This window comes from Pseudorca crassidens, chromosome 6 (genome assembly GCF_039906515.1).
Source record: "Pseudorca crassidens isolate mPseCra1 chromosome 6, mPseCra1.hap1, whole genome shotgun sequence".
In the NCBI taxonomy this organism is placed as follows: domain Eukaryota; kingdom Metazoa; phylum Chordata; class Mammalia; order Artiodactyla; family Delphinidae; genus Pseudorca; species Pseudorca crassidens.
The window spans coordinates 32606015-32633912 of record NC_090301.1 but is presented as its reverse complement, the minus strand read 5'-3'; the positions used below and the strand labels follow the sequence as shown (position 1 = coordinate 32633912).

The 27898-nt window shown below is 37.9% G+C and overlaps 1 protein-coding gene across 3 annotated transcripts in view; it reads left to right on the top strand.

Moving 5' to 3' along the window:
• The window catches only part of NBEAL1 (neurobeachin like 1), a 176273-nt gene that overhangs the window by 94020 nt on the left and 54355 nt on the right, over nt 1-27898 (top strand). For all 3 annotated transcript variants that reach the window (XM_067740941.1, XM_067740938.1, XM_067740939.1), the window contains 9 exons: nt 619-1194; nt 1533-1708; nt 2768-2921; nt 3232-3360; nt 8158-8463; nt 8558-8707; nt 22601-22758; nt 24667-24791; nt 27306-27432. In XM_067740941.1, the coding sequence (XP_067597042.1) occupies nt 619-1194; nt 1533-1708; nt 2768-2921; nt 3232-3360; nt 8158-8463; nt 8558-8707; nt 22601-22758; nt 24667-24791; nt 27306-27432 (1901 nt within the window). The remainder of the gene's footprint in view (nt 1-618; nt 1195-1532; nt 1709-2767; nt 2922-3231; nt 3361-8157; nt 8464-8557; nt 8708-22600; nt 22759-24666; nt 24792-27305; nt 27433-27898) is intronic.

Here is a 27898-nt window from a genome sequence, read left to right as displayed (position 1 = left end):
GAGTTAATGAAAAAAAATGCTTTTGTAAAAGCAGCCATTAACTTTGCCTGAGGAAAAAATGAGGTGGGAAAACATTCTTGGTGTACCTAGGTTCTGTCAAAGTTTCTTATGTGTTCTAGTTTACTCCCTAACCATAGTTCCAGAACTGTGCCTGGCACATAGTAGATGTTCAGTATTTACTGAACAAATGTACTAGGCTCATGGAAAGTACTTAGTTGAGAGGATATAACTTTATTACATTTTATACATTTATATACATTTTATACATTTTATATGTACCTATATATCTATATTTTTTTCTCCAACCAAATTAAATTAATAACGTGAGTGTGTTGGTATGTGGAGGATTATTTTATCTTTTTTTCCTTTTTTATCTTTCAGCAAATATTTGAGTCCCAACTCTAGATATACAATGAGTAATATGCAGATTAGTTAAAAACACAATGTCTGCCGTCCAAATGTTTTCTAATCTAGTTAAGAATATAATCGTTTGAAAGTATATCCTTCCAAAGTTTCTTACTAAATTACTTTGTCATTAAAATAGCTGAAAAGAAACTGTTGTTGATGTAAAGTACTGTACACTTTTTGACGAATTTTGCATTCTTAATCTCTTCACAGATTTTACAGATTTTACAGTCCCAGCCAGATGCAGCACATCAAATATCTCAACAAGTGGGTTGGCAAGACACTTTAGTTAGGCTTTTTTTAAAAGCAAATTTTGAAAATGGAAATACTCTTCATAAGCACAGTAGGGCTGTTGTAATGAAAGACAATGATAAAAATATATCAGCTGAAGATATGAAGAGGAACTCTGATGAAAAGACAGATGAGGAAAAAATCAGCTCTTTTGCCTCAGCTCATGTGTCTTCAGATCATTGGAGTTTGGAGGATAGACACTCCCTAGACTCAAACACACCATTATTTCAAGAAGATAGCTTGATGGGAGAATTATCTTTCAAATCAGAGAATCGAGGAGAATTCTGGCATAATAACCCTTCACATCTGAGTTTAGATCTCAGTGGAATTGATTCATGTGAACTGAGTGATAGTGGAAGTCAAATGCCAGACAGCTTGCCTAGCACGCCATCCCCGATAGAGTCCACTAAGTCATTTTCTGTGCAGTCTGACAAAGAAAGCAGCATCACAAATGATGTGGGCTTTAGTGATGACTTCCCTTTACTTGAAAACCAAGAGGTAAGATTCCTTATTTGTCCAAATGTGGTTTTATTTTTTTTTATGTCTGACCTCAGAAATGTGTGATTGTTAACAATTTCATGTATTATTCATGTTCCAAGTCTCATGATCTAAGGTATTAGAAGCCTGGAAGTCACCAAATTGTGAGTGTCTTGAGAGCAAAGCCAGTGTCTTATTCATCTTTACATCTCTAGGGCCTTCGTAGTAAAGTTCCAGGTTCATGTAGCCACCTTAAAAATATGTTGCATGATTATAATTCATGTACCTGATGGTTCTCATGATCTGCTTTTAACACCCCCTCCCTCTAATAATTTCATATTAATTTCTCTTTTTTATAGAGATGTGAGGAAGAGCTTATTCAATTACTGACAAATATTTTGAACTGTGTAATGTGTAAGGGACTAGAAAAGTCTGATGACGATACTTGGATTGAACGGGGACAAGTGTTTTCGGCACTAACTAAACCAGGAATATCCAGTGAGCTACTTCGACCATCAGATGAAATAAAACTAATGTAAGTAAGCATTCATTGGTGATATGCCCTCTCCTTTTAGAGTGGGCAGGAGTCCAAAATAATATTTGTTATTGAACCTTTATTCAGTATTCAGTGGATGTAGAGAGAGAGAAAAGGAGAAGCTTTGTGCTCAGCCCTTCTCCTGTCTGCCATTCTAGTGGGATCTAGAGAGAAATCCAAAACTAACTCCAATGTGAGGAGATTTAATTCTTACATTAATTTGGATTCTAAGTGATTATATATTCCTTGTTTAAGTTGTTTTCTGCAGTATCTAAGCACTTGGTGCATGTGTTCTACAGTCTTGTCCAAATTTGAGTGCTTCCATGCTAAAGGAAGGTAGTAGTGTTTTCATGAAAATTACTTCTCTAAAGCTTTGAGTTCCCTGCATATGATAGAACACTGTACCAACAGCACACTAGAACAGAATTACTTTTTTGTTTTTCCATAGGTCTAGACTCTCTGTAAGGCATAAGGCTTTCTTCCCTAACATTTCCAATTTCGGTTTTTTGTTTTGTTTTGTTTTGTTTTTTTGCGGTACGTGGGCCTCTCACTGTTGTGGCCTCTCCCGTTGCGGAGCACAGGCTCCGGACGTGCAGGCTCAGCGGCCATGGCTCACGGGCCCAGCCGCTCCGTGGCATGTTGGATCTTCCCGGACCTGGGCACGAACCCATGTCCCCTGCATCGGCAGGCGGACTCTCAACCACTGCACCAGCAGGGAAGCCCTCCAATTTCAGTTTCAAAGAAACTTTTAAGTATCTCATGGAGGCTGGAATGTGAATTATTTTCATAGCTTTTTCAAGGTCAAGTCAAACAGGTAACTTTTACTTTGCCTTTTAATATTAGGTATATTAAAGATAAGTACTCCAAAGATTAAAAAGTTGCTTCATTATTACTAAATTCTATCCACAGTGTCTTATACCTGCCAGTGATACTGTATCTTTGGAGGTACATTCCTATTAATAAGTAACGAGATTTGTTGTTGCTGGGTTTTTTTTTTTTGGTGACCTGTTATTTTTATAAATTTAAAATGGTTTTAAGAGGACTTTGTTTTATACTTAGTTTGCTACAGAAGATGTTAGAATGGGCAGTCACAGAAAACAGAGAAGCAAAATTTAATCCAGTAACTGCTGAAAATGCTTTCCGACTCATGCTGATCATACAGGACTTTCTGCAGTCAGAGGGACTAGTTAATTCGAACATGTGGACTGAGAAGGTACAGTAACATCTCTTTGAAATTATTTGTTTAGTAGTGAAGGACTTTCAAAGAAAGAAATTTTGTATTCCCTCTTTTCAGAGCATTAATATTTAATCAGATGTGATAAACATGGATAAGATGTGATAGTCGCAGATGTGATAGTTACTTTTGTTAAGTAACTCTTACTAGGATAATTCTTTTGTTTTTTACCAACTGAACATTGAATTGGTTTTGAAATATTTATGATTTGTATTACTGTTGGGAAAACTCATCATCAGTAGATTTAAAAATGGAATGTTTTTATTTCTCAATTTTTCCTTTGTGTTAGCTTTTAGAGGATATGATGCTGCTCTTCGACAGTCTGTCAGTCTGGTATTCTGAAAGTCCTGTATGGGTGAAACTCTCACAGATTCAAATCCAGATGCTTCTAGGCTTCATTGGAAGGGGTAATTTGCAGGTTTGTCGATTCTTTTTTGTTATTTTATATACTCACATGCAACATAGGAATTTGTGCAGTAACTGAATGGCAATTATGTTTTCAGCATTTTAATTTTTTAATCAGTTTCAAAAATATCATGATTTAACTCTAGTTTCAGTTTTGTGAGATGAGAAAGAAGCTTGAGAGGCGGCTAATCGATTCTTTTTTCCTGATGTTTATGATTCAGTATAATTTAAGGTTTCCTTTTAGAGGATTTATGTATAGCTTATATTAGAGGGCATTACTCACATCATCTACGTTTAGTATAGCTACGAGCTCTACAGCCTGCATAGACTTTTATACGTGTGGAGTTCAGGGCTTGCATTTTTAGGAAAATTATTTTTTAAATTGTTCTGTCAAAATCTTTTTCTGTACTTAGTAATCCACTAATTCAGTTTTACATTTATCTCATTTTTCTTCATTTATTAAACACTTACTGAATACCTACCAAGTGTTAGCATTGTGCTAGGTTTCTACTATAAAGATAAATAAAAGATGGACCCACAGAATATTTATTATTTTCAAAAATTTTAAAGGTTGGGAAAGTTCCATGCAGATTTTAGTCTGTCATCTTTCTATTTACATTGGATGCTTGTGACTACCTGCATTGGATTAGTCATGACATGTATCGCATGGTTATTTATCTGGCCCTTTTTATTTTCTTTTGATAATCGTTTCTAATATAAACTTGCTATAATATTGATAAGAACATGAGGAGGTTAAAATACCATAAGGTTGCCCTATTTTAAAAAGACCATATTTTTCAACATATATTCTTTTCCAGTCATTTAAGAAAACATACTCATTGTGGAAAGTACCCAAAAAACATAAAGAGAAAAAATAGATAAAACATCCTTCATCCCATAGCCTAAGAGAAAACAACTGTCAATATTTTAATGTTTTTTTCTCTGTTTATATTTTTTTAGATGATTAAAATCATCATATATTTTGATAATTTTGTGTTCTTTTTTATTTTTCTTACAATTATATTAAACTCATTTCCCCACATTACTAACTTTTTAAAAGATAGTGGGTTTTTTCCTAATCATAAAGGTAACACATGGTCATTGGAAAAAACATGGAAAAAGCAGAAAAGCTAAACAAAAAATAAACATTCTGATATGTGGATGATGAAAATTTGAATTGTACAGCTTTTAAATACAGTTTGAAAATTATATGAACTAAGAACTTTAAAAAAAAGTTATTATATGCTTTGTCTAGTAATTCTACTCTAAAACTATATCCTGAGGTAATAATCTAAAATACCAAACAGTATTTGTACACATAGATGTTCATTGTAGTTTTCTTTTTTTCTCCATCTAGAAATAGAACAAAGGTAACTTTTTTGGCTTTTTTATTAATATGAGTCTGGTGGCTGGCTGTTAAAGCCCTTGCAGCCAGCATACCAGGTAGTTCTTTTTTTAGATATTAGAACTCTGTTTTTTTCCACTCATGATCACCCTCAGTGTTTTTATCCTTGGTGAGATTTCCAAGAAGTAAAATGTCTGTTTTAATTTGCTCATGATTAAATATCCAGTGCCTGTACCATAGTAGCACTCTATAAATACTTATTAAATAAATAAAGTGTGCAGCACCTACAGGTAAGACTGATCCTATCAACCAGTAGTTAGTGACCTATAATACTTCTCACTAGCTACTTGTTTAATTTCACTCCCTCAGGAATAAAAGCATATTTCCCTGAGTTTGTGCATGTTAAAGGCTGGGGAAGGAACCCCTTCCCTTATAGGGGTTTAAATAGAGTTGCCTGCAAAAAGAATCTGGCTAGCAAATTTGTTTTGTTTGGCCCATACATTATTATTTAATTGCCAGCATTTAAGTATTAGGAGATTTCACATCAATGCCAGGATCTCCCAGGTTGTCTTTAAAGCAGGACTGAGTAAGTTGTTGATTTATTTAGATGCAGTATATGGTCACCGTGTTGTCTGGGTTTCTGCTCCTTCAGTTGTCTTGGCTCAGCCAGTGATTCTCTTCACTAGCTACACATGAAATCACCTAGAGGAGCTTTTTAAAAATGCCTTTGTGGGCTTCCCTGGTGGCGCTGTGGTTGAGAGTCCGCCTGCCGATGCAGGGGACGCAGGTTCGTGCCCCGGTCCGGGAAGATCCCACATGCCGCGGAGTGGCTGGGCCCGTGAGCCATGGCCACTGAGACTGCGCGTCCGGAGCTTGTGCTCCGCAATGGAAGAGGCCACAACAGTGAGAGGCCCTCGTACCGCAAAAAAAAAAAAAAAAAAAAGGCCTTTGTGTGGGGCATCACTCAGTAATTAAACAGGAGAACTAGGGCCCAGGTATTTTTTGTCATTTCTCAGGTGACCATAATGTAGTACTCTTTATAATGTGAGGGCAGGGCTATCATATCTATGTGTGGGGGGGTAGTGTGTGTATCCAAAGTTAAGTCGGTGGTAAGTAAATCATTGTATTCACTGAAAGTGTCTTTATAATTTTAAATAAACATATAAACTTATAGTTATTTAATACTGTGATACTAACTTAAAAGCAAATCACTGAATATTCAACCTTTCATGTGAATAGTATTTTTAAAAACATATAGCAAAAAAGCCCAGAATATTAACATTAGTATTTCCTGGATAATGATATTTTATGACCTTTTGTCTCACATTTGTTGGCCTCTATTGGGTTTGAGCTGCTTTAGTAGATTCAAAGACTAAAGTGAAGGGATTTGGGGAAAACCTGAGAAGGGTAGAGAAGCTTCACTAGTAGAGGCTTAAGTTAAAAGTAGAAAAGTTAAAGTTTTGAGCCATCTTAGAGGTTGTGTCCTCCAATGCTGTTTGCTTCTTTAAGTCTTGCATGGAAAGACTGCCTGAGATCCCTTATTGTTGCCTTGGCCTGCAAAGACATGTGCATACAGCTCAGATCAGCTTTTGGTACACATATATTCTTTTTTTTTTTTTTAACATCTTTATTGGAGTATAATTGCTTTACAGTGGTGTGTTAGTTTCTGCTGTATAACAAAGTGAATCAGCTATACATATACATATATCCCCATATCTCCTCCCTCTTGCGTCTCCCTCCCACCCTCCCTATCCCACCCCTCTAGGTGGTCGCAAAGCACCGAGCTGATCTCCCTGTGCTATGCAGCTGCTTCCCACTAGCCATCTATTTTACATTTAGTAGTGTATATAAGTGCATGCCACTCTCTCACTTCGTCCCAGCTTACCCTTCCCCCTCCCCGTGTCCTCAAGTCCATTCTCTACATTTGCATCTTTATTCCTGTCCTGCCCCTAGGTTCTTCATAACCATTTTTTTTTAGATTCTGTATATAGGCACATATATATTCTTGAAGTGATGTCAGTTTTTAATACTTCCCTTCTTTCCCTTGCTTTTCTTTATTTTGAAAGTAATATGATCCAAAATTGGGTTATAGGGTTAAGGGAGAAGGAGACACTTTATATCATTTGTCCTGTTTTGGTTTTAAGACTTCCATCTTTCTCTAGTCTAGATGAAATGAGGCCCCTTCATGACCAATTTACCTTTCTAGGATGGAGTTTAAGGCCAGAGCTTAAGAGTAATATAGCATATTCCTTTGCCTGGGTTTGTGACCTAGATATGTATTTTCCTTGGGAACTTTACTCAGTTGCCTGTTCACTGTCCTTTATCTATAAGAATGCTTTTGATTCCAAATAACAGAAATATCAATGCAAGCTGACTTAGTTAAGAAGATTCAAATAGTTGAAAATTCCATAGCTAAGATGAGTTTAAGGCATGATTCAGTCAAGGCTCTAGTTCCATTTGTTTGCTGTTCTCACAGCATTACTCTCCATCATGTCAGCTTGTCTTAAGCTGACTGCCCTAATTGTCACAAAATCACTGCCAGCAGCAATTAAGGCTACATGCTTCCTTGTTCATATCCAGAGAAAGAGAGTGCTTCTTCCTAGAGTCATTGTTGGTAGACAGTTCTTCATGGATCTCCTGTGAATACAGACACTGGATGCCTTTGTGATGAACTGTCTTTTTGAGGACGCAGGTATAGAGAACAGCTTGGGAAGATAGAGATGATGTCTCCCTCCAGAGCAAAAGCAGGTTTGTTTACTGTCCAGTATAATAAAGATAATGTCTCCTTCCAAGGCAACGTTCAGGTACACTTACTACCCAATTTAAAAGACTTGTGTTCACTTTGCTTGGGGTTCCTCTCCTATAATGCAACCACTGGGTGTGCAGGCATCATCTAGTTCTGTTCATTTCTCACCATGGAATTACATTTCGGGGAACAGGGCAAGTGCTGATATTCTGGCTATTGCTAATGCTGTAGATCTTCGTCTCTGATCCAGGAGTCTCATTCTTCTGCCAGCATCTATGAAACAATGGTAGGCTAACTTGTCAGCTTGGAGATGAGGTATTGATAAAATCCAAGCCCTTTCACAGTTCTTTACTGTTATTGTATAAAAGTTGTGTCTTTGCATGATAAAGCTATCCCTGAATGAATCCATGTGACAAAGACAGTGACATGAGTTGACTGAAAGATGAGTTACCTGAACCAGTCACTGTGGCAAGGGGTTGGATATTCTGTTTGGTTTATATCTTTTAGAATTAGAGATGGAATCATCCCCGAATTCCTGCAAACTCTCTGAAGGAGTAGAGTGGATGTTGGGGTGATTAATTATCAACCTCTTAACTTTTCTGTATATTCCAAATGAAACGTGGGTTACTTTTATAATTTATTTTAAAAAACAACTTCAAGAGGAGCCAAAGAACTTTGTTATCATTAAATATCTGCTTTATTTTACTATTTCACTCCAGGTTTGTGCAGTGGCATCAGCTAAGCTAAACACCCTTCTTCAGACCAAGGTGATTGAAAATCAGGATGAAGCATGTTACATTTTAGGGAAGCTGGAACATGTTCTAAGCGAATCAATCAAGGAACAGACTGAAATATACTCATTTCTGATTCCGCTTGTCCGTACCCTGGTTTCCAAAATTTATGAGCTTCTCTTCATGAACTTGCATCTGCCTTCTTTACCTTTTACCAATGGAAGCTCTTCATTTTTCGAAGATTTTCAAGAATATTGCAGTTCAAATGAATGGCAAGTTTACATTGAAAAATATGTAAGTTTCATCTTTGTTGAGTGGGGTTTTTCTACTAAATTATCATTTTTATGGAAGCATGCATTAAATTTTGCGTATGTATATTTTTTATAAGATTGTACCTTATATGAAGCAGTATGAAACCCATGCATTTTATGATGGTCATGAGAGCATGGCACTTTATTGGAAGGATTGTTATGAAGCCTTAATGGTGAATATGCATAAACGAGACCGGGAAGGGGGAGAGAGCAAGCTCAAGTTTCAGGTAAAAATTATTAAACGTTTTTAATACCAGTTTTTTATGTTGATTTCAAGCATTTAATGTTCAAATGAGAGTAATAACAAGACTGAACTTTGAAAATGAACAATATTTTATGTTTTTTATTTTTTAATTTATTTTTAACATCTTTATTAGAGTATAATTGCTTTACAATGGTGTGTCAGTTTTTGCTTTATAACAAAGTGAATCAGTTATACATATACATATGTCTCCATATCTCTTCCCTCTTGCGTCTCCCTCCCTCCCACCTACCCCATCCCACCCCTCTAGGTGGTCACAAAGCACCAAGCTGATCTCCCTGTGCTATGTGGCTGCTTCCCACTAGCTATCTATTTTACGTTTGGTAGTGTATATATGTCCATGCCACTCTCTCACTTTGTCCCAGCTTACCCTTCCCCCTCCCCGTATTCTCAAGTCCATTCTCTAGTAGGTCTGCATCTTTATTCCATCTTGCCCCTAGGTTCTTCTGACCATTTTCTTTTCTTTTTTTTTTTTTTCAGATTCCATATATATGTGTTAGCATACGGTATTTGTTTTTCTCTTTCTGACTTACTTCACTCTGTATGACAGTATCTAGGTCCATTCACCTCACTACAAATAACTCAGTTTCGTTCCTTTTTATGGCTGAGTAATATTCCATGGTATATATGTACCATATTCCATTGTATATATGTACCACATCTTCTTTATCCATTCATCTGTTGGTGGACACTTAGGTTGCTTCCATGATCTGGCTATTGTAAATAGAGCTGCAGTGAACATTGTGGTACATGACTCTTTTTCAATTATGGTTTTCTCAGGGTATATGCCCAGTAGTGGGATTGCTGGGTCGCAGGGTGGTACTATATTTACATTTTCTTTGTGTGTGTGTGGTACGCGGGCCTCTCACTGTTGTGGCCTCTCCCGTTGCAGAGCACAGGCTCCAGAGGCGCAGGCTCAGTGGCCATGGCTCACAGGCCCAGCCGCTCCGTGGCATGTGGGATCTTCCCAAACCGGGGCATGAACCCGTGTCCCCTGCATCGGCAGGCGGATTCTCAACCACTGTGCCACCAGGGAATCCCAGTAGTTCTATTTTTAGTTTTTTAAGGAACCTCCATACTGTTCTCCATAGTGGCTGTATCAATTTACATTCCCACCAACAGTGCAAGAGGCTTCCCTTTTCTCCACACCCTCTCCAGCATTTATTCTTTCTAGATTTTTTGATGATGGCCATTCTGACCGGTGTGAGATAATATCTCATTGTAGTTTTGACTTGCATTTCTCTAATGATTAATGATGTTGGGCATTCTTTCATGTGTTTGTTGGCAATCTGTATATCTTCTTTGGAGAAACAGTCTATTTAGGTCTTCTGCCCATTTTTGGATTGGGTTGTTTGTTTTTTTGATATTGAGCTGCGTGAGTTGCTTGTATGTTTTGGAGATTAACACTTTGTCAGTTGCTTCATTTGAAAATATTTTCTCCCATTCTGAGGGTTGTCTTTTAGTCTTGTTTATGGTTTCCTTTGCTGTGCAAAAGCTTTTAAGTTTCATTATGTCCCATTTGTTTATTTTTGTTTTTATTTCCATTTCTCTACGAGGTGGGCCTAAAAAGATCTTGCTGTGATTTATGTCGTAGAGTGTTCTGCCTATGTTTTCCTCTAAGAGTTTGATGGTGTTTGGCCTTACATTTAGGTCTTTAATCCATTTTGAGTTTATTTTTGTGTATGGTGGTAGGGAGTGTTCTAATTTCATTCTTCTACATGTAGCTGTCCAGTTTTCCCAGAACCACTTATTGAAGAAGCTATCTTTTCTCCACTATATATTCTTGCCTCCTTTATCAAACATAAGGTGACCATATGTGCGTGGGTTTATCTCTGGGCTTTCTATCCTGTTATATTGATGTATATTTCTGTTTTTGTGCCATTACATACTGGCACATATGTAGCTTTGTAGTATAGTCTGAAGTAACGGAGCCTGATTGCTCCAGCTCTGTTTTTCTTTCTCAAGATTGCTTTGGCTATTCAGGGTCTTTTGTGTTTCCATACAAACTGTGAAATTTTCTGTTCTAGTTCTGTGAAAAATGCCAGTGGTAGTTTCATGGGGATTGCATTGAATCTGTACATTGCATTGGGTAGTAGAGTCATTTTCACAATGTTGATTCTTCCAATCCAAGAATATGGTATCTCTCTCCATCTATTTGTATCATCTTTAATTTCTTTCATCAGTGTCTTATAATTTTTTACATATAGGTCTTTTGTCTCCTTAAGTAGGTGTATTCCTAGATATTTTATTCTTTTTGTTGCAGTGGTAAATGGGAGTGTTCTCTTAATTTCACTTTCAGATTTTTCATCATTAGTGTATAGGAGTGCAAGAGATTTCTGTGTGTTAATTTTGTATCCTGCTACTCTACCAAATTCATTGATTAGCTCTAGTAGTTTTCTGGTAGCATCTTTAGGATTCTCTATGTATAGTATAATGTCATCTGCAAACAGTGACAGCTTTACTTCTTTTCTTCCAATTTGGATTCCTTTTATTTCTTTAACTTCTCTGATTGCTGTGGCTATAACTTCCAAAACTATGTTGAATAAGAGTGGTGAGAGTGGGCAACCTTGTCTTTTTCCTGATCTTAGTGGAAATGGTTTTGGGTTTTCACCATTGAGGACCATGTTGGCTGTGGGTTTCTCATATATGGACTTTATTATGTTGAGGAAAGTTCCCTCTATGCCTACTTTCTGGAGGGTTTTTATCAGAAATGGGTGTTGAATTTTGTCAAAAGCTTTCTCTGCATCTTTTGAGATGATCATAAGATTTTTCTCCTTCAATTTGTTAATATGGTGTATCATGTTGATTGATTTGCATACATTGAAGAATCCTTGAATTCCTGGGAATAAACCCCTCTTGATCATAATGTATGATCCTTTTAATGTGCTGTTGGATTCTGTTGGCTAGTATTTTGTTGAGGATTTTTGCATCTATGTTCATCAGTGATATTGGCCTGTAGTTTTCTTTTTTTGTGACATCCTTGTCTGGTTTTGGTATCAGAGTGATGGTGGCCTCGTAGAATGAGTTTGGGAGTGTTCCTCCCTCTGCTATTTTTTTTTTTTTTCTTTTTTTTTTTGCAGTACGCAGGCCTCTCACTGTTGTGGCCTCTGCCATTGCGGAGCACAGGCTCCGGACACGCAGGCTTAGCGGCCATGGCTCACGGGCCTATCCGCTCTGCGGCATGTGGGATCTTCCCAGACCAGGGCACTAACCCGTGTCCCCTGCATTGGCAGGAGGACTCTCAACCACTGCGCCACCAGGGAAGCCCCCTCTGCTATGTTTTGGACGAGTTTGAGAAGGATAGGTGTTTGCTCTTCTCTAAATGTTTGATAGAATTCGCCTGTGAAGCCATCTGGTCCTGGGCTTTTGTTTGTTGGAAGATTTTTAATCACAGTTTAAATTTCAGTGCTTGTGATTGGTCTGTTCGTATCTTCTATTTCTTCCTGGTTCAGTCTCAGAAGGTGTGCATTTCTAAGAATTTGTCCGTTTCTTCCAGGTTGTCCATTTTATTGGCATATAGTTGCTTCTGGTAATCTCTCATGATCCTTTGTATTTCTGCAGTGTCAGTTCTTACTTCTCCTTTTTCATTTCTAATTCTAATGATTTGAGTCTTCTCCCTTTTTTTCTTGATGAGTCTGGCTAATGGTTTATCAACTTTGTTTATCTTCTCAAAGAACCAGCTTTTAGTTTTATTGATCTTTGCTATCGTTTCCTTCATTTCTTTTTCATTTATTTCTGATCTGATCTTTATGATTTGTTTCCTTCTGCTAACTTTGGGGATTTTTGTTCTTTCTCTAATTGCTTTAGGTGTAAGGTTAGGTTGTTTATTTGAGATGTTTCTTGTTTCTTAAGGTAGGCTTGTATAGCTATAAACTTCCCTCTTAGAACTGCTTTTGCTGCATCCCATAGGTTTTGGGTCGTTGTGTTTTTATTGTCATTTGCTTCTAGGTTTTTTTTTTTATTTCCTCTTTGATTTCTTCAGTGATCTCTTGGTTATTAAGTAGTGTGTTGTTTACCCTCCATGTGTTTGTATTTCTTACAGATTTCTTCCTGTAATTGATATCTAGTCTCAAAGTGTTGTGGTCGGAAAAGATACTTGACATGGTTTCAGTTTTCTGAAATTTACCAAGGCTTGATTTGTGACCCAAGATATGATCTATCCTGGAGAATGTTCCATGAGCACTTGAGATGAATGTGTATTCTGTTGTTTTTGGAAGGAATGTCCTATAAATATCAATTAAGTCCATCTTGTTTAATGTATCATTTAAAGCTTGTGTTTCCTTATTTATTCTAATTTTGGATGATCTGTTCCTTGGTGAAAGTGGGGTGTTGAAGTCCCCTAGTATGATTGCGTTACTGTCGATTTCCTCTTTTATGGCTGTTAGTATTTGCCTTATGTATTGAGGGTCTCCTATGTTGGGTGCATAAATATTAACAATTGTTATATCTTCTTCTCCGATTGATCCTTTGATCATTATGTAGTGTCCTTTGTCTCTTGTACTAGTCTTTGTTTTAAAGTCTATTTTGTCTGATATGAGAATTGCTACTCCTTCTTTCTTTTGATTTCCATTTGCATGGAGTATCTTTTTCCATCCCCTCACTTTCAGTGTGCATGTGTCCCTAGGTCTGAAGTGGGTCTCTTGTAGACAGCATATATATGGGCCTTTTTTTTTTTTTGCGGTACGCGGGCCTCTCACTGTTGTGGCCTCTCCCGTTGTGGAGCACAGGCTCTGCACACGCAGGCTCAGCGGCCATGGCTCACGGGCCCAGCCACTCTGCGGCATGTGGGATCTTCCCCGACCGGGGCACGAACCCGTGTCCCGTTCATTGGCAGACGGACTCTCAACCACTGCGCCACCAGGGAAGCCCTGGGCCTTGTTTTTGTATCCATTCAGCCAGTCTATGTCTTTTGGTTGGAGCATTTAATCTATTTACATTTAAGGTAATTATCGATATGTATGTTCCTATTACCATTTTCTTAATTGTTTTGGGTTTATTATTGTAGGTCTTTTCCTTCTCTTGTGTTTCCTGCCTAGAGAAGTTCCTTTAGCGTTTGTTGTAAAGCTGGTTTGGTGGTGCTGAATTCTCTTAGCTTTTGCTTGTCTGTAAAGGTTTTAATTTCTCTGTCAAATCTGATGAGATCCTTGTTGGGTAGAGTAATCTTGGTTGTAGATTTTTCTCTTTCATCAGTTTAAATATGTCCTGCTACTCACTTCAGGCTTGCAGAGTTCCTGCTGAAAGATCAGCTGTTAACCTTATGGGGATTCCCTTGTGTGTTATTTGTTGTTTTTCCCTTGCTGCTTTTAATATTTGTTCTTTGTATTTAATTTTTGATAGTTTGGTTAATATGTGTCTTGGCATGTTTTTCCTTGGATTTATCCTGTATGGGACTCGCTGTGCTTCCTGGACTTGATTAACTATTTCCTTTCCCATATTAGGGAAGTTTTCAACTGTTTTCTCTTCAAATATTTTCTCAGTCCCTTTCTTTTTCTCTTTTTCTTCTGGGACCCCTATAATTCGAATGTTGGTTTGTTTAATGTTGTCCCAGAGGTCTCTGAGACTGTCCTCACTTCTTTTCATTCTTTTTGTTTATTCTGCTCTGCAGTAGTTATTTCCACTATTTTATCTTCCAGGTCACTTATCCATGCTTCTGCCTCAGTTATTCTGCTACTGATCCCTTGTAGTGAATTTTAAATTTCATTTATTGTGTTGTTTATCATTGTTTGTTTGCTCTTTAGTTCTTCTAGGTCCTTGTTAATCATTTATTTTCTCCATTCTATTTCCAAGATTTTGGATCATCTTTACTCTCATTATTCTGAATTCTTTTTCCAGTAGAGTGCCTATTTCCTCTTCATTTGTTTGGTCTGGTGGGTTTTTGCCTTGCTCCTTCATCTGCTATGTGTTTCTCTGTCTTCTCATTTTGCTTAACTTACTGTGTTTGGGGTCTCCTTTTCACAGGCTGCAGGTTTGTAGTTTCTGTTGTTTTTGGTGTCTGTCCCCAGTGGCTAAGGGTGGTTCAGTGGGTTGTGTAGGCTTCCTGGTGGAGGGGACTAGTTCCTGTGTTCTGGTGGATGAGGCTGGATCTTGTCTTTCCTGTGGACAGGTCCACGTCTGGTGGTGTGTTTTTGTGTGTCTGTGGTCTTATTATGATTTTAGGCAGCCTCTCTGCTAATGGGTGGGGTTGTGTTCCTGTCTTGCTAGTTGTTTGGCATAGGGTGTCCAGCACTGTAGCTTGCTGGTCATTGAGTGGAGGTGGGTCTTGGCATTCAGATGAGATCTCTGGGAGTTTTTTGCCATTTGATATTACGTGGAGCTGGGAGGTCTCTTGTGGACCAGTGTCCTGAACTTGGCTCTCCCACCTCAGTGGCACAGCCCTGACGCCTGGCTGGAGCGCCAAGAGCCTGTCCTCCCCACAGCTAAGAATAAAAGGGAGAAAAAAAAAAAAGAAGGAAAGAAAGAAGAAGATAAAATAAAATAAAGGAAAATAAAATAGTTATTAAAATAAAAAATAATTAAGAAAAAAAATTTTTTAAGTAATAAAAGAAGAAGAAAACCGGACGGAGAGACCCCTAGGACAAATGGTAAAAGCAAAGCTATACAGACAAAATCACACACAGAAGCATACACATACACACTCACAAAAAGAGAAAAAGTTGGAAAAATATATATATCATTGCTCCCAAAGTCCACCTCCTCAATTTGGGATGATTCGTTGTCTATTCAGGTATTTCACAGATGCAGGGTACATCAAGTTGATTGTGGAGATTTAATCCGCTGCTCCTGAGGCTGCTGGGAGAGATTTCCCTTTCTCTTCTTTGTTCGCACAGCTCCCGGGCTTCATCTTTGGATTTGGCCCCGCCTCTGTGTGTAGGTCGCCTGAGGGCATCTGTTCTTCACTCAGACAGATTGGGGTTAAAGGAGCAGCTGATTCGGGGGCTCTGGCTCACTCAGGTGGGGGCGAGGGAGGGGTACAGATGCAGGGCGAGCCTGTGGTGGCAGAGGCCGGTGGGACGTTGCACCAGCCTGAGGCGCGCCGTGCTTTCTGACGGGTAAGTTGTCCCTGGGTCACGGGACCCTGGCAGTGGCGGGCTGCACAGGCTCCCGGGAGGGGAGGTGTGGATAGTGACCTGTGCTCGCACGCAGGCTTCTTGGTGGCAGCAGCAGCAGCCTTAGCGTCTCATGCCCGTTTCTGGGGTCCACGCTGATAGCCGCGAATCGCGCCCATCTCTGGAGCTCCCTTAAGCGACGCTCTTAATACCCTCTCCTCAAGCACCAGGAAATAAAGAGGCAAGGAAAAGTCTCTTGTCTCTTCGGCAAGTCCAGACTTTTCCTGGATTCCCTCCCGGCTAGCCGTGGCGCACTAACCCCCTTCAGGCTGTGTTCATGCAGCAACCCCAGTCCTCTCCCTGGGATCTTGACCTCCGAAGCCCGAGCCTCAGCTCGCAGCCCCGCCCGCCCCGGCGGGTGAGCAGACAAGCCTCTCGGGCTGGTGAGTGCCGGTCGGCCCTGATCATCTGTGCGGGAATCTCTCCGCTTTGCCCTCCGCACCCCTGTTGCTGTGCTCTCCTCCGTGACTCCGAAGCTTCCCCCCTCCGTCACCCGCAGTCTCCGATCGCTAAGGGCCTTCCTAGTGTGTGGAAACCTTTCCTCCTTCACGGCTCCCTCCCACTGGTGCAGGTCCCGTCCCTATTCTTTTGTCTCTGTTTTTTTCTTTTTTCTTTTACCCTACCCAGGTACGTGGGGAGTTTCTTGCCTTTTGGGAGGTCTGAGGTCTTCTGCCAGCGTTCAGTAGGTGTTCTGTAGGAGTTGTTCCACTTGTAGATAGATGTATTTCTGATGTATTTGTGAGGAGGAAGGTGATTCCGCATCTTACTCTTCCGCCATCTTTAAGCTCCTCCACGTTATACTCACTCTGGCCCGCGGTCCTAAGGACTGTTGCGGCTTCAGCTGGTGGGGCCCCTCCAGAGCCAGCAGCCTTAGTGAGGCCGCCCTCCCCTCGGGCTCCAGGGCACTTCAGTCCGAACAGTGTTTCTTATTGTTTGTCCAAAAATTATTTGAGAATTGGAAGAAAAACAGATAAGAACTTAAAAATTAATATCAAAATGTTCTGTACATAGTGATTATGTAAAAAGTCTATCAGGCTGATAGTAGATATCTTTAAGGAGGCTGAGTATGTATCAGTCCTTAGAGGGAAATTTATAATACAAAGTACTTATTAATTTGAGACCTTTCTTCTTTTTTAGTATAAGTTCATTCTACCCTAAGGAACTTGAAAAAGTAAACTAAATTACATTAGTTTGGTTTTTTTGTTTGTTATTTTTTTGTTCTGGCCGTGCCACGCGGCTTGTGGGATCTTAATTCCCCGACCAGGGATTGAACCTGAGCCACCACAGTGAAAGCGCCAAGTCCTAACCACTGGGCCACTAGGGAATTCCCTTATTAAAGAGCAGAAATCAACGGAATTGAAAGCAGAAAAACAATAGAGAAAATCAATGAAACCAAAATCTACTTAAGATATCAATAAAATTGATAAACTTCTAGCCAAATTGAGGGAAAAAAAGTGAAAAATTACTCATACCAGAAATGAATCACCACTGACTTCACAGACATCAACATGATAATAAGGGACGACTACAGGCTAATCTGTGCACATAAATAAGATGATTTAGATGAAATGGATCAATTTCTTGACAGCTACAAATTTCCCAAACTAATTCAATAATAAGTAGATAACCTGGATAGTTCTCTGTTAAAGAAATTGAATTTATAGTTAAATACCTTCCAAGAGGGAAAACTCTAGGCCCAGATGGTTTCAGTGGCAAATTTTACCAAGTGTTTAACGGAGAAGTTACACCAATTCCTCACACTCTCTTCAGAAAATTGAAAAGTGGCATAACTTCCCAACTCATTATATGAGGCAATATTACCCTCATATTGAAACCATACAAAAACAGTGCAAGAAAACTACAGACCAGTATCCCTTGGGAACATAGGTGCAAACCAAATCTAGCAATGTATAAAAAAAAATACATCACAACCAGGTAGAGTGTCTGTTGGGAATGCAAGGCTGGTTCAACATTTGATGATCAGTTAATAATCAGTCACATTAATAGACTTATCAAGAAAAAGTACATGATCATATCAGTAGATGCAGAAAAAGCATTTGAGAAAATTCAGCATCTATTTATGATCAAAGTTTTTAGCAAACTAGGATTAGAAGGGAATACCTAAATCTCTACAAAAATTGTACAGCTAGCTTCATATTTAATGGGGAAGAACTGAGTGCTTTCCCCATAAAATAGAGACTAGGGTGGAATGTTCACTTTCACTCTTCTTAGTCACTATTGTACTATAAGACATAGGAAATGCAATAAGAATAGAAAAAAAAAAGGCATTTATATTGGGAAGGAAGAAATAAAACTATTTGCAGATCACATAATTATCTACGTAGAAAATCCTAAGGAATCTATCAGAAATCTATAATTAATGAATTTAGCAACATTGCAGGACACAATATCAATACACAAAATTTAATCATATTTCTATATACTAGCAACGAGCAATTGGAAACAGCAATTAAATAAATACTATTTACAATAGGTCTAAAAAGAATGAAGTACTTAGATATCTATCTAACAAAATATGTATAGAATCTATATGCTAAAAACTAGAGAACACAGATGAAACAAATTAGAGAAGACCAAATAAAAACACATGTTTATTCCATAACTTAGGTATAAAAAGAAACATTCGTAATCCACCACTACTAATATTTTGGTATATTATCCTTCCTGTATTTTTATGTATATATTTGGTTTAACCAAAATGGTAGTTTCATTTGCTACTACTTTCTTAAAATGTACTGTGAACATTTTTCCATGCCATTATATGATTGTCTAATATTCCATTATATTATGTATTAGAAGATTTAAACTTATTTCCCGGTTTTAGACCTAATTTACCAGTTTCTTCTTTATTATAAATAGTATCGATCGTCTCTGTAGTCATATTTGTTTGTTTGTTTGTTTGTTTGTTTTTGCGGTACGCGGGCCTCTCACTGCTGTGGCCTCTCCCGTTGCGGAGCACAGGCTCCGGACGCGCAGGCTCAGCGGCCATGGCTCACGGGCCCAGCCGCTCCGCGGCATGTGGGATCCTCCCGGACCGGGGCACGAACCCGCGTCCCCTGCATCGGCAGGCGGATTTCCAACCACTGCGCCACCAGGGAAGCCCTGTAGTCATATTTTTATGCTTATCCACAATGACTTCCCTAGAATAAGTGGAATTACCGGTATGGAGCAATTATGATAATAATTACTGTTATATTGCCCTCAAAGATGTTCTACCAACTACTATACCAACCAGCATTTTCTCTTTAACTTCACACTTAGCTTTTCTAGGAAAACCTGATTTGAGAATATCCTTATGGGGGGGCACAGGCAGGATGGCGGGTGACTCTGAAGTCCTGGGCAGCTGGGGTGGCAGGGGTGGCTGGGCGGGCCCTGCAGCGCGGATGCTGCCGCCGCTGCAAACTACTGAGCTCTGCGTGTCGCGGCGGCACAGCACTCTTCGGGGCCGGGCGGACACCCCGCATCCACGGCCAAAGGGCCGGGAAGCCGGCCACACGTATCTGCCCAAAGCGTGCCTGTCCCATCCACCTTGGAGGCGGAGATTGCCCGTGGGTCCCTGGCCCCAGGTGCTGAACCGCACCAAGGGGCGATTGGGAAGGAGCTCATAGCGGCAGCGTCCTGGTGGTCCGCCGGAGAGCTGGATTCCCGCCTTCTCCGAATTTCCATCGTCAACTTTCTTGACCAGCCTTCTCTGGTGATCCGGACCATGCAGCGCTTTGGGCCCCCTGTTGCCCACTAAGTCAGGGCTAGGGAAAGGGGTTAAGGTCTAAACTTGTGTCCCTTCCTAGACAGTGCATCCCTCCTAGGGCAGTGATTCCTGCAGTAGTTGCCACTTCACTATGGGGGCCTCATCTTTTGCCTCTACTGGCCCTTGGGTGCTGAGGGTTCACTTGCTTTGTTTGGTGCTTAAATGTTTCTTAACTACTGAAAATAAAACTGAGCTATGATGCAATGTCTGACTTTATTTTCAAATATAGCACCTTTAAATATTCTTTCCTTTGTCCTTAGATTGGAGGGGAGGTTCTGTGATTCAGATATTCAAGTAGTACAACGTAATTGAAGACAGTTTAAGAAGTGGAAGAGGATAGGTCCTGTCATTCAGTATTAACTACTGTCCACATTCTGGAATATTTTCTTAGTTTTATAGTTGTATTTATGTAGTAAATATGTAACAGTAATAATATTTTGCAAGTTTAGCATTTTTCCTGATATTTTTCATCTAACATGAACCTTTTTCTAAAAGTTCTTCGAAAGCATTATTGAATGGATACATAAAAGATACATTATTGAATGTTTAAATTATTTTCAATTTTTGCCATATTATAGGTAATGATTCAGTGGAATGCTTGTATATAGAGCTTTGCCTGAATGATTGTTTTCTTAAGATAGACTACAAGAGGTAGAATTGGTTAAATATTTAAAGCTCTCAATCTGCAGTGTGTGAAATTGCTCGCCAAACTGTACAGAAAATGTACCCTCCCACCAGAATGCTGGTTTCCCACATCCCAGTCACTACTGGGTCTCCTCAGTAAAATTTTTTTAAAAACTGGGTTTGTATGACAAGAGCAAACGACCGAGAAACACTCGAATAAGGAGCTTTGTGGCTTACTGGCCTTGTCTCAGATCAGTGAAGAAAAACTGCTAGGACAGTCATATAGGCCTTTTGTTAGGAAGAGTTAGCTTCCTGTAGAAGATGTTGTATCCTGCAGCCTTTCTAAACTCACTTATTATAGTAGCTCTTTGGTAGATGCCGTTGGATTTTCATCATTGGTGATCACGTTTTCTAAGAATAAAGGCAGATTTGCTTCTCCCTTTAAAAAAAAAAAAAAGAATATCCTTATGAGGACTTCCCTGGTGGCGCAGTGGTTAAGATTATCTGCCTGCCAATGCAGGGGACATGAGTTCGATCCCTGTTTCGGGAAGATCCCACATGCCATGCACCAACTAAGCCCATGTGCCACAACTACCAAGCTTGCTCTCTAGAGCCTGTGAGCCACAACTGCTGAGCCCACGTGCCACAACTACTGAAGCCCATGCATCTAGAGCCCATGCTTCACAACAAGAGAAGCCACCGCAATGAAGAGCAGCCCCCGCTCGCCACAACTAGAGAAAGCCCGCATGCAGCAAACGAAGACCCAACACAACCAAAAAAAAAAAGAATATCCTTATGTGCTTGAACTTCAAAACTGTGAAATTGATGTTTAATTATCATGGAGCTTTCATGACTTCTTCAGTTGTCTCAGCAATGATCTGTTTTAAATATTCGATAACACTGTCTCCCAAATCATTGATTTCCTACAAATATAGTAGTAGTTACAGTAACAATTATAATAATAACTATAATTTATTGAGAGCTTGCTACCTTTCTGGCATTATATTAAGCACATTAAATCTTAATCTTTATGATGACAATTACTGTCAGCCCCATCTTACAGGTGATGGTACTGAGCTTCAGAGAATTAAGTACCTAAGATTTGTACCCAGGTCTAGTTCCAAAGCTTATAGCCACACACGTCTGTACTGCCTCTTTAAAAGATGTCTTTTTTTTTTTTTTTTTTTTTTTGGCTGTGTTGGGTCTTCATAGCTGTGCGTGGGCTTTCTCTAGTTGCTGCGAGCGGGGGCTGCTCTTCGTTGTGGTACCTGGGCTTCTCATGCAGTGGCTTCTCTTGTTGTGGAGAATGGGATCTAGGTGCACAGGCTTCAGTAGTTGCAGCATGCGGGTTCAGTAGTTGCAGCACGTGGGCTCAGTAGTTGCGGCAGGGCTCGTAGGGTGCACAGGCTTCCATAGTTGTGGCGCGTGGGCTCCAGAGTGCAGGCTCGGTAGTTGTGGCTCACAGGCTTAGTTGCTTTGTGGCATGTGGGATCTTCCTGGACCAGGGACCAAACCCGTGTCCCCTGCATTGGCAGGTGGATTCTTAACCACTTGTGCCACCAGAGAAGTCTTTAAAAGGTGTCTCTTAAATCAATGTCTTTAACTATTCATTTTAATGTGATTCAGTGTTATTTGTTTGAAACAAGTTAAATACTATTTTAGTTCCTAATATTTCCTCATAAATGAATGTCAGTGTGAGTTAGATAAGCCAGGCTTACCTCTTGTCTTTTTGAAAACTTTAAAATTTTAATTTCAGGGCTTAGAGTTATATCTTGGTAGAACTTATTATCAGAATCTATTTTATCCTGAAAACTGGAATAGGTATGTGAATTCATTTGCTAGCTAGGATGCTGTTCAGAGAGTAGCACTCTTAAGTGATGGAATTTTTCATTGTGAGAGATTTGCCCCTATAGATTTCTTTTGTCTTTGGCATTGCCTTTCAGGCCATCAACAGTAGAGTAGAATGTGGTTACTCTTCCTTTTACTTTATTTAAACTTGAGTCACATTCCAGATGCCTTATAAATCAAAAGATCTCAAAAGAAAATCATTTTACTTGATGGTATAAGGTTAATAATTCTGAGATTTAAAATCTTATGTTGAGACACTTTACATTTTTGAAGTTCTTCACGTTTATTGTTGGTTAGTTACTTTCTTAAGTTTTAAAAAATACAAGTAGATTATAGCTAGAATTATATTAAAGAAATGATTCTAATGGAATAAGAAAATCTTGTTGGTTACCAGCTTCTTTCTTTCATTGCTTGATTTTATTGGGTCAGATGTTTAAAATTACGGCATTAAATTTTAAATATACCTCTAAATATATGATTCAGTGCTATTATTTATTGCTGTTTCTTTCAGGAGTTTTTTGTGGAGCCATTTAATCGAAAAGCACGCCAAGAGAACTTGAGGTATAATAATATGCTTAAACAACTTAGCAGTCCACAGTTAGCCACTCTGAGACGCTGGAAGGCAATAAAGCTCTATCTTACATGTGAAAGGGGACCTTGGGCTGAAAGGTAGGTGTCTATCATTCATTAAATACCCTTTTTTCTTTAGAGCTCTGATCTAGAACTTTATGAATCAGTGACCTCGCCAATCCAATTTTTAAAATGTTCAATTTTTAAAAGATTACTTTTAATTAATTTGCTTGCCTTTTATGGATTATAAGTTCGGTATGTGTAGAGCTTTGTGTGTATATGTTTTTCACCATGGAGTTATTTCCTTTACTCTTACCCTGTGACATAGAATTTGTTTTGATTCCATTTACTTCTGTCTTCCTGATACCACCTCTTTGAGCTAGGGTTAGTGACGATGTGTATTTGAATATTTTACAATTTCTTTATTTGATCCTAAGTCACTTCTGTTTTGCTGAATTATATTTTATACACACACACATTTTTTAACAGCCCTTTTTTATTGTGGTAAAATACACTTAATATAAAATTTGCTATTTTAACCATTTTAAAATGTACAATTTAGTGGCATTAAGTACATTCCTCATGTTGTGTAATAATCACCACTGTCCAGCTTCAGAACATTTTCATCACCTGGAAAAGAAACCCTGGACCCATTAAGCAGTCACTAGCTATGATCCCTTCCCCCGACCCCTGGCAACCACCAATCTGCTCTCTGTCTCTATGGATTTGCCTATTCTGGGTATTTCATATAAATGAAGTCATTCAGTATGTGGCCTTTTGTGCCCAGCTTCTTTCATTTAGCTTAGTATTTTCACTATGTTGTAGCATGTATCATTACTTTCTTTCCTTTTTATGGCTGAATAATATTCCATTGTGTGGAATGGATGATGGACATCGTGTTGCTTTCCTTGTGGCTGTTGTGAATAGTATTGCTGTAAACATCTGTGGATAAGTGTTTCAACACCTGTTTCTAATTCTCTTGCTTATGTACTGGAAGAATTACTGGGTCATATGGTAATTCTGTGTTTAACTTACTGAGGAATTGCCAGACGGTTTTTAACAGCAGCTGCATCATTTTACATTCCTATCAGCAATGTTTGAGGGTTTCAGTTTCTCCACAACCTTACCAAGACTTGTCTTTTTTTTTTTTTTAATTATGGTCATCCTAGTGGGTGTGCAGTGGTATCTTATGATTTCATTGCAATTCCCTAATGACTAATGACATTGAGTATCTTTTCAGGTACTTGTTGGCCATTTGTATATCTTCTTTAAAGAAATGTCTATTCAAGTCTTTTGCCCATTTTTAAATTGGACTGTTTGACTTCTTGTGGTTGAACTGTAAGAGGTTTTTTTTTTTTCCAATAATAGACCCTTATTGGATATATTGTCTATAAATATGTAGGTTGTCTTTTCACTTTCTCCATAGTGGCCTTTGATGCACAAAAGCTTTGAATTTTGAAGTCCAGTTTATCTGTTTCTTTCTTTTGTTGCTTATGTTATTGATATCTTATCTAAGAAACCATTCCCAAATCCAGGGTCATGAAGACTTACTCCTATTGTTTCCTCTAAGAGCTTTAACTCTTATATTTAGATCTTTGATCCATTTGCAATTATATTATCTTTATTTGTACTAAACTTATTATTTTATTTTGAAAACTGTATTTGGAATAAACTCCTAAATAGCTAGTTAAGAACTTCCTTGTAACAGTGAAAGAGTAAAATATATCAAGCTGTAGGTCTGAAGATTTATGTTCAAATCTTATTCCTGTACCTGTAAATCACATGGCATCTTGGACCTGTCTTAGATTCCTCAGGTATATACTGTTGATATGCATAATAACATTGGTTTTTTTCTCAGGGTTGTTTGGGTCAAATGAGATAAGGAATGTGAATGTTTTTATAAAATGGTGCCAAAAAAATGTAAAGTACCTGATACTCTATTTCAATAACCAGTCTTTGTAATTTTAAGCGAAATAGTTTTATTTGTTTACTTATGAATATTCATAGGAAACAAAATCCACTTCACTGGAAACTAGCTAACGTAGAAAATTATTCCCGCATGAGACTTAAATTGGTGCCAAATTATAACTTCAAAACCCATGATGAAGCTAGTGCTTTGAGAGATAATCTAGGTGAGTTTCAATGGCTGTTTAATTATTTATTGAAGATAATGAGGGTGTTGGTGGGGATTGGTTATTGTTTTCATTGTTTCAAAATTATTTAATCATGAGAGAAGGGTGGCATTTTATAATTGATATTTAAGTGGTTGTGTATGTTGCCTTTGGCCTAAATCTAAAATTATTTCCTATTTCAATTGATCGCAGTTTTTCAAGGAAAAATGTAATTTAAACTCATAAAATTATACTGTAGTTGATGTGAAATGTATCATCTCTATCTCCATTATGGTATAGTAAAACATGGTCCTTTAACCTTAGCCTTTTGCTTACCAAAACTGAGTTTAATGTTAAATATATTCAATATTTAGAATTCTTAGCAGCTCTTTAGGTCTTTCTTCTATGACCTGTTCTTCGTATAGAACTCCAGACATTTAGTATCTAGATGGGCCAATGCCTTTTTTCTAGAAAAAAGTGCTTAAAAATGCATAGCCTTGCAGTATATCAAAACAGATTTTAAAGAGTTTCTAAAATTCTTATGAAGCCCTTCCTTTATAGCCATCTGACTGAGCATCTGTGCACCTTATGTTTAGTGACTAAGTTATGGATGAAATGAGTACCAGTTTTTTAATCTTACTTTTTAAAATTGCCTTAATATATTGGCCAGTACAGTAAATGCCATAAAATTGAGAGCTACGATGCCTGCCATTTAGAGTCTTATACTCTGAAATAAATCAGACACAGTAAGTGATTTCCCTTAATGTAAAATAATGGCCTTGTCCATGGTACAAAGAGTGTCTTATACAGGAACGGTCAGTGTGTATAGCTTGTCCTCCCAGTATATGTCCTGAGACTATTATACTTTCTCTACCTCTTAAAATTTTATACTTACCACACAGAAAACATCTTATGGTGAATGACTTCAATTTAGTAATATTTAAGGAAGAGTGTTCTCTTTTTTTTCTTCATTTTTGCCAATAAATCCCACTCCAGGAAATTCCCTGTCCCTTTCCCTCCTTCTTCAACCCTCTTACACACGTATACAGGTATAATTTTATGTTTCTTCTTCTTGGTCTCAGTTGTTTTAAGTCCAGGAAAACCAGTGTCCTTTCTCTTTTTCCATCTCTGTTCCTTTCTTTACCTAGTTTTCAAAATTATCCCAAGTATAATGATGATAATAAAATTGTACAGAAGAAAAAAATCATACATTTCAAAGTGAAATTGGGGGAATTCCCTGGCAGTCCAGTGGTTAGGACTCTGCGCTTTTATTGCCGAGGGCCTGGATTCGATCCCTGGTCAGGGACCTAAGATTCCACAAGCCGCACAGCACGGCTGAATGAATGAATGAATGAATGTAATAAGTGAAATTGATAATAGTATAAAACCAGTGACCTCAGTCTTTAAAACTCTTTAAAGTTCCTTGAAGTTTATTTCAGAATTAACTGCAGAATGTTTTACCTACTCCATATATTTGTTTGTAAGTATTTTCATCAGTATTTTTCTATTTGTATCAGATTATCTAGACTTGTATGTGATCAAAGCAGATTTATAAAAGAGAAATGCAGCTGTACATTAGGTTAATTCATTTTGTATGTCAGAGCAAGGATACCATTTGAGAAATTAAGGGAGGTTTTGTCATCTTTACAGTGTTTTGTTATTTAGCATGAATTGTTTTTATTATACACATGAAATGTCTTTATTCATAGTTAAACATATACGTTTTTTCCAGTCCTACCTGCACATTATGCATATATTTTTATTACTATTCTTATGCCACCAGATAATTGAGAGATGAATGTGCAATAAGAATAGCTACCATTTATTTATTTTATGTGTGATGTGATGTATCTCCATTTCACAGTTGCAAAAACATAGATTCAGAGGGGTCATATGGTTAATAAATGGCAGAATAGAATTTGAACTTAGGTTTACCATTTCACAGCCCATCTTCTTTCCATTACACTAGCTCTGCCTTCTTACATTAATGCATAGTTCATGACATTTGTTGCATATATATGTATCAGAATTATCTATTAAATTCCATACACTCCAGAAAGGAACACTTCAGCTTTTGGTCTTTGTATTATCTTGCAGTTAAAAATAATTTGTCACATTCTTTCTTAATATTTCTGTAGTTCAAATGCACAGTAAAAATAATTCCATTGAATTAATGTAGTGAGAATAATTCTTTAACTTACTTAGTAGTATGCTTTAGAAGTAAATATGATTAAAGAGATTACTTGGCCTGTTTCTGAAACATAAATAATACCATCATTAAAGATAAATACCATCTTTTAAAACATTTATTCCTTGTATTATATGTATAATTATTTTAAAAAATCACAGGCAAGCACCATAGATAACTCTAAATCATGTATAAAAACTTCTCTGTAGTAAGTCGCTTATCTTAGAAAATTTCAAGTACCTTACTTATTATACATATTATTCATATAATTAACAGTCAGAAATTACAGAAGGACTGTGATATGATTTTCCTACTTTGTGTTTAACAAACATTTTATGTTTAAACAGGTATCCAGCACTTGCAGCCTTCCAGTGATTCACTGCTTTTGGAAGTAGTGAAACAAGTAAAAGTTAGTGATATGGAGGAGGATAAATTAGATCTTCCTGAAGAGGAAATAACAGCCAGAGTAAATATGTATGTATAAGTACTTGAAAGAATTTAAAATTATTTTATTCTGAGAAGTGGGATTGTAAAATTGTGGAAAATATTTGCTTGAAATTCTAATACTGTACATTCCCAGAATCCAACAATTGATACTATATATCAGCTGTTAGGAGTCTGTTAGTGATAACTGAAACTATTGAAGAAGGCTTCTTAGGACTGGGTTAATTTGGAGCTGGACCTTGAAACTAGAAAATATTTTGAGTTGAATGATAATGAATCAAATTTATGGGATACAGCTGAGGTATTTATCTGGAAAGTACAGGTGAAATATAAACTTTTAAGAAAAAGGAAGAAATTATAAAGATAAAAGCAGAAGTCCATGAAAGATAAAACCAAAAAACAAAAAGATCAAAGAAAACAAAAGTTGGTTATTAAAAATCAGGTAACCAAACAATAAACCTCCAGCCAGATTGGTTAGGAAATAAAGACAACACAA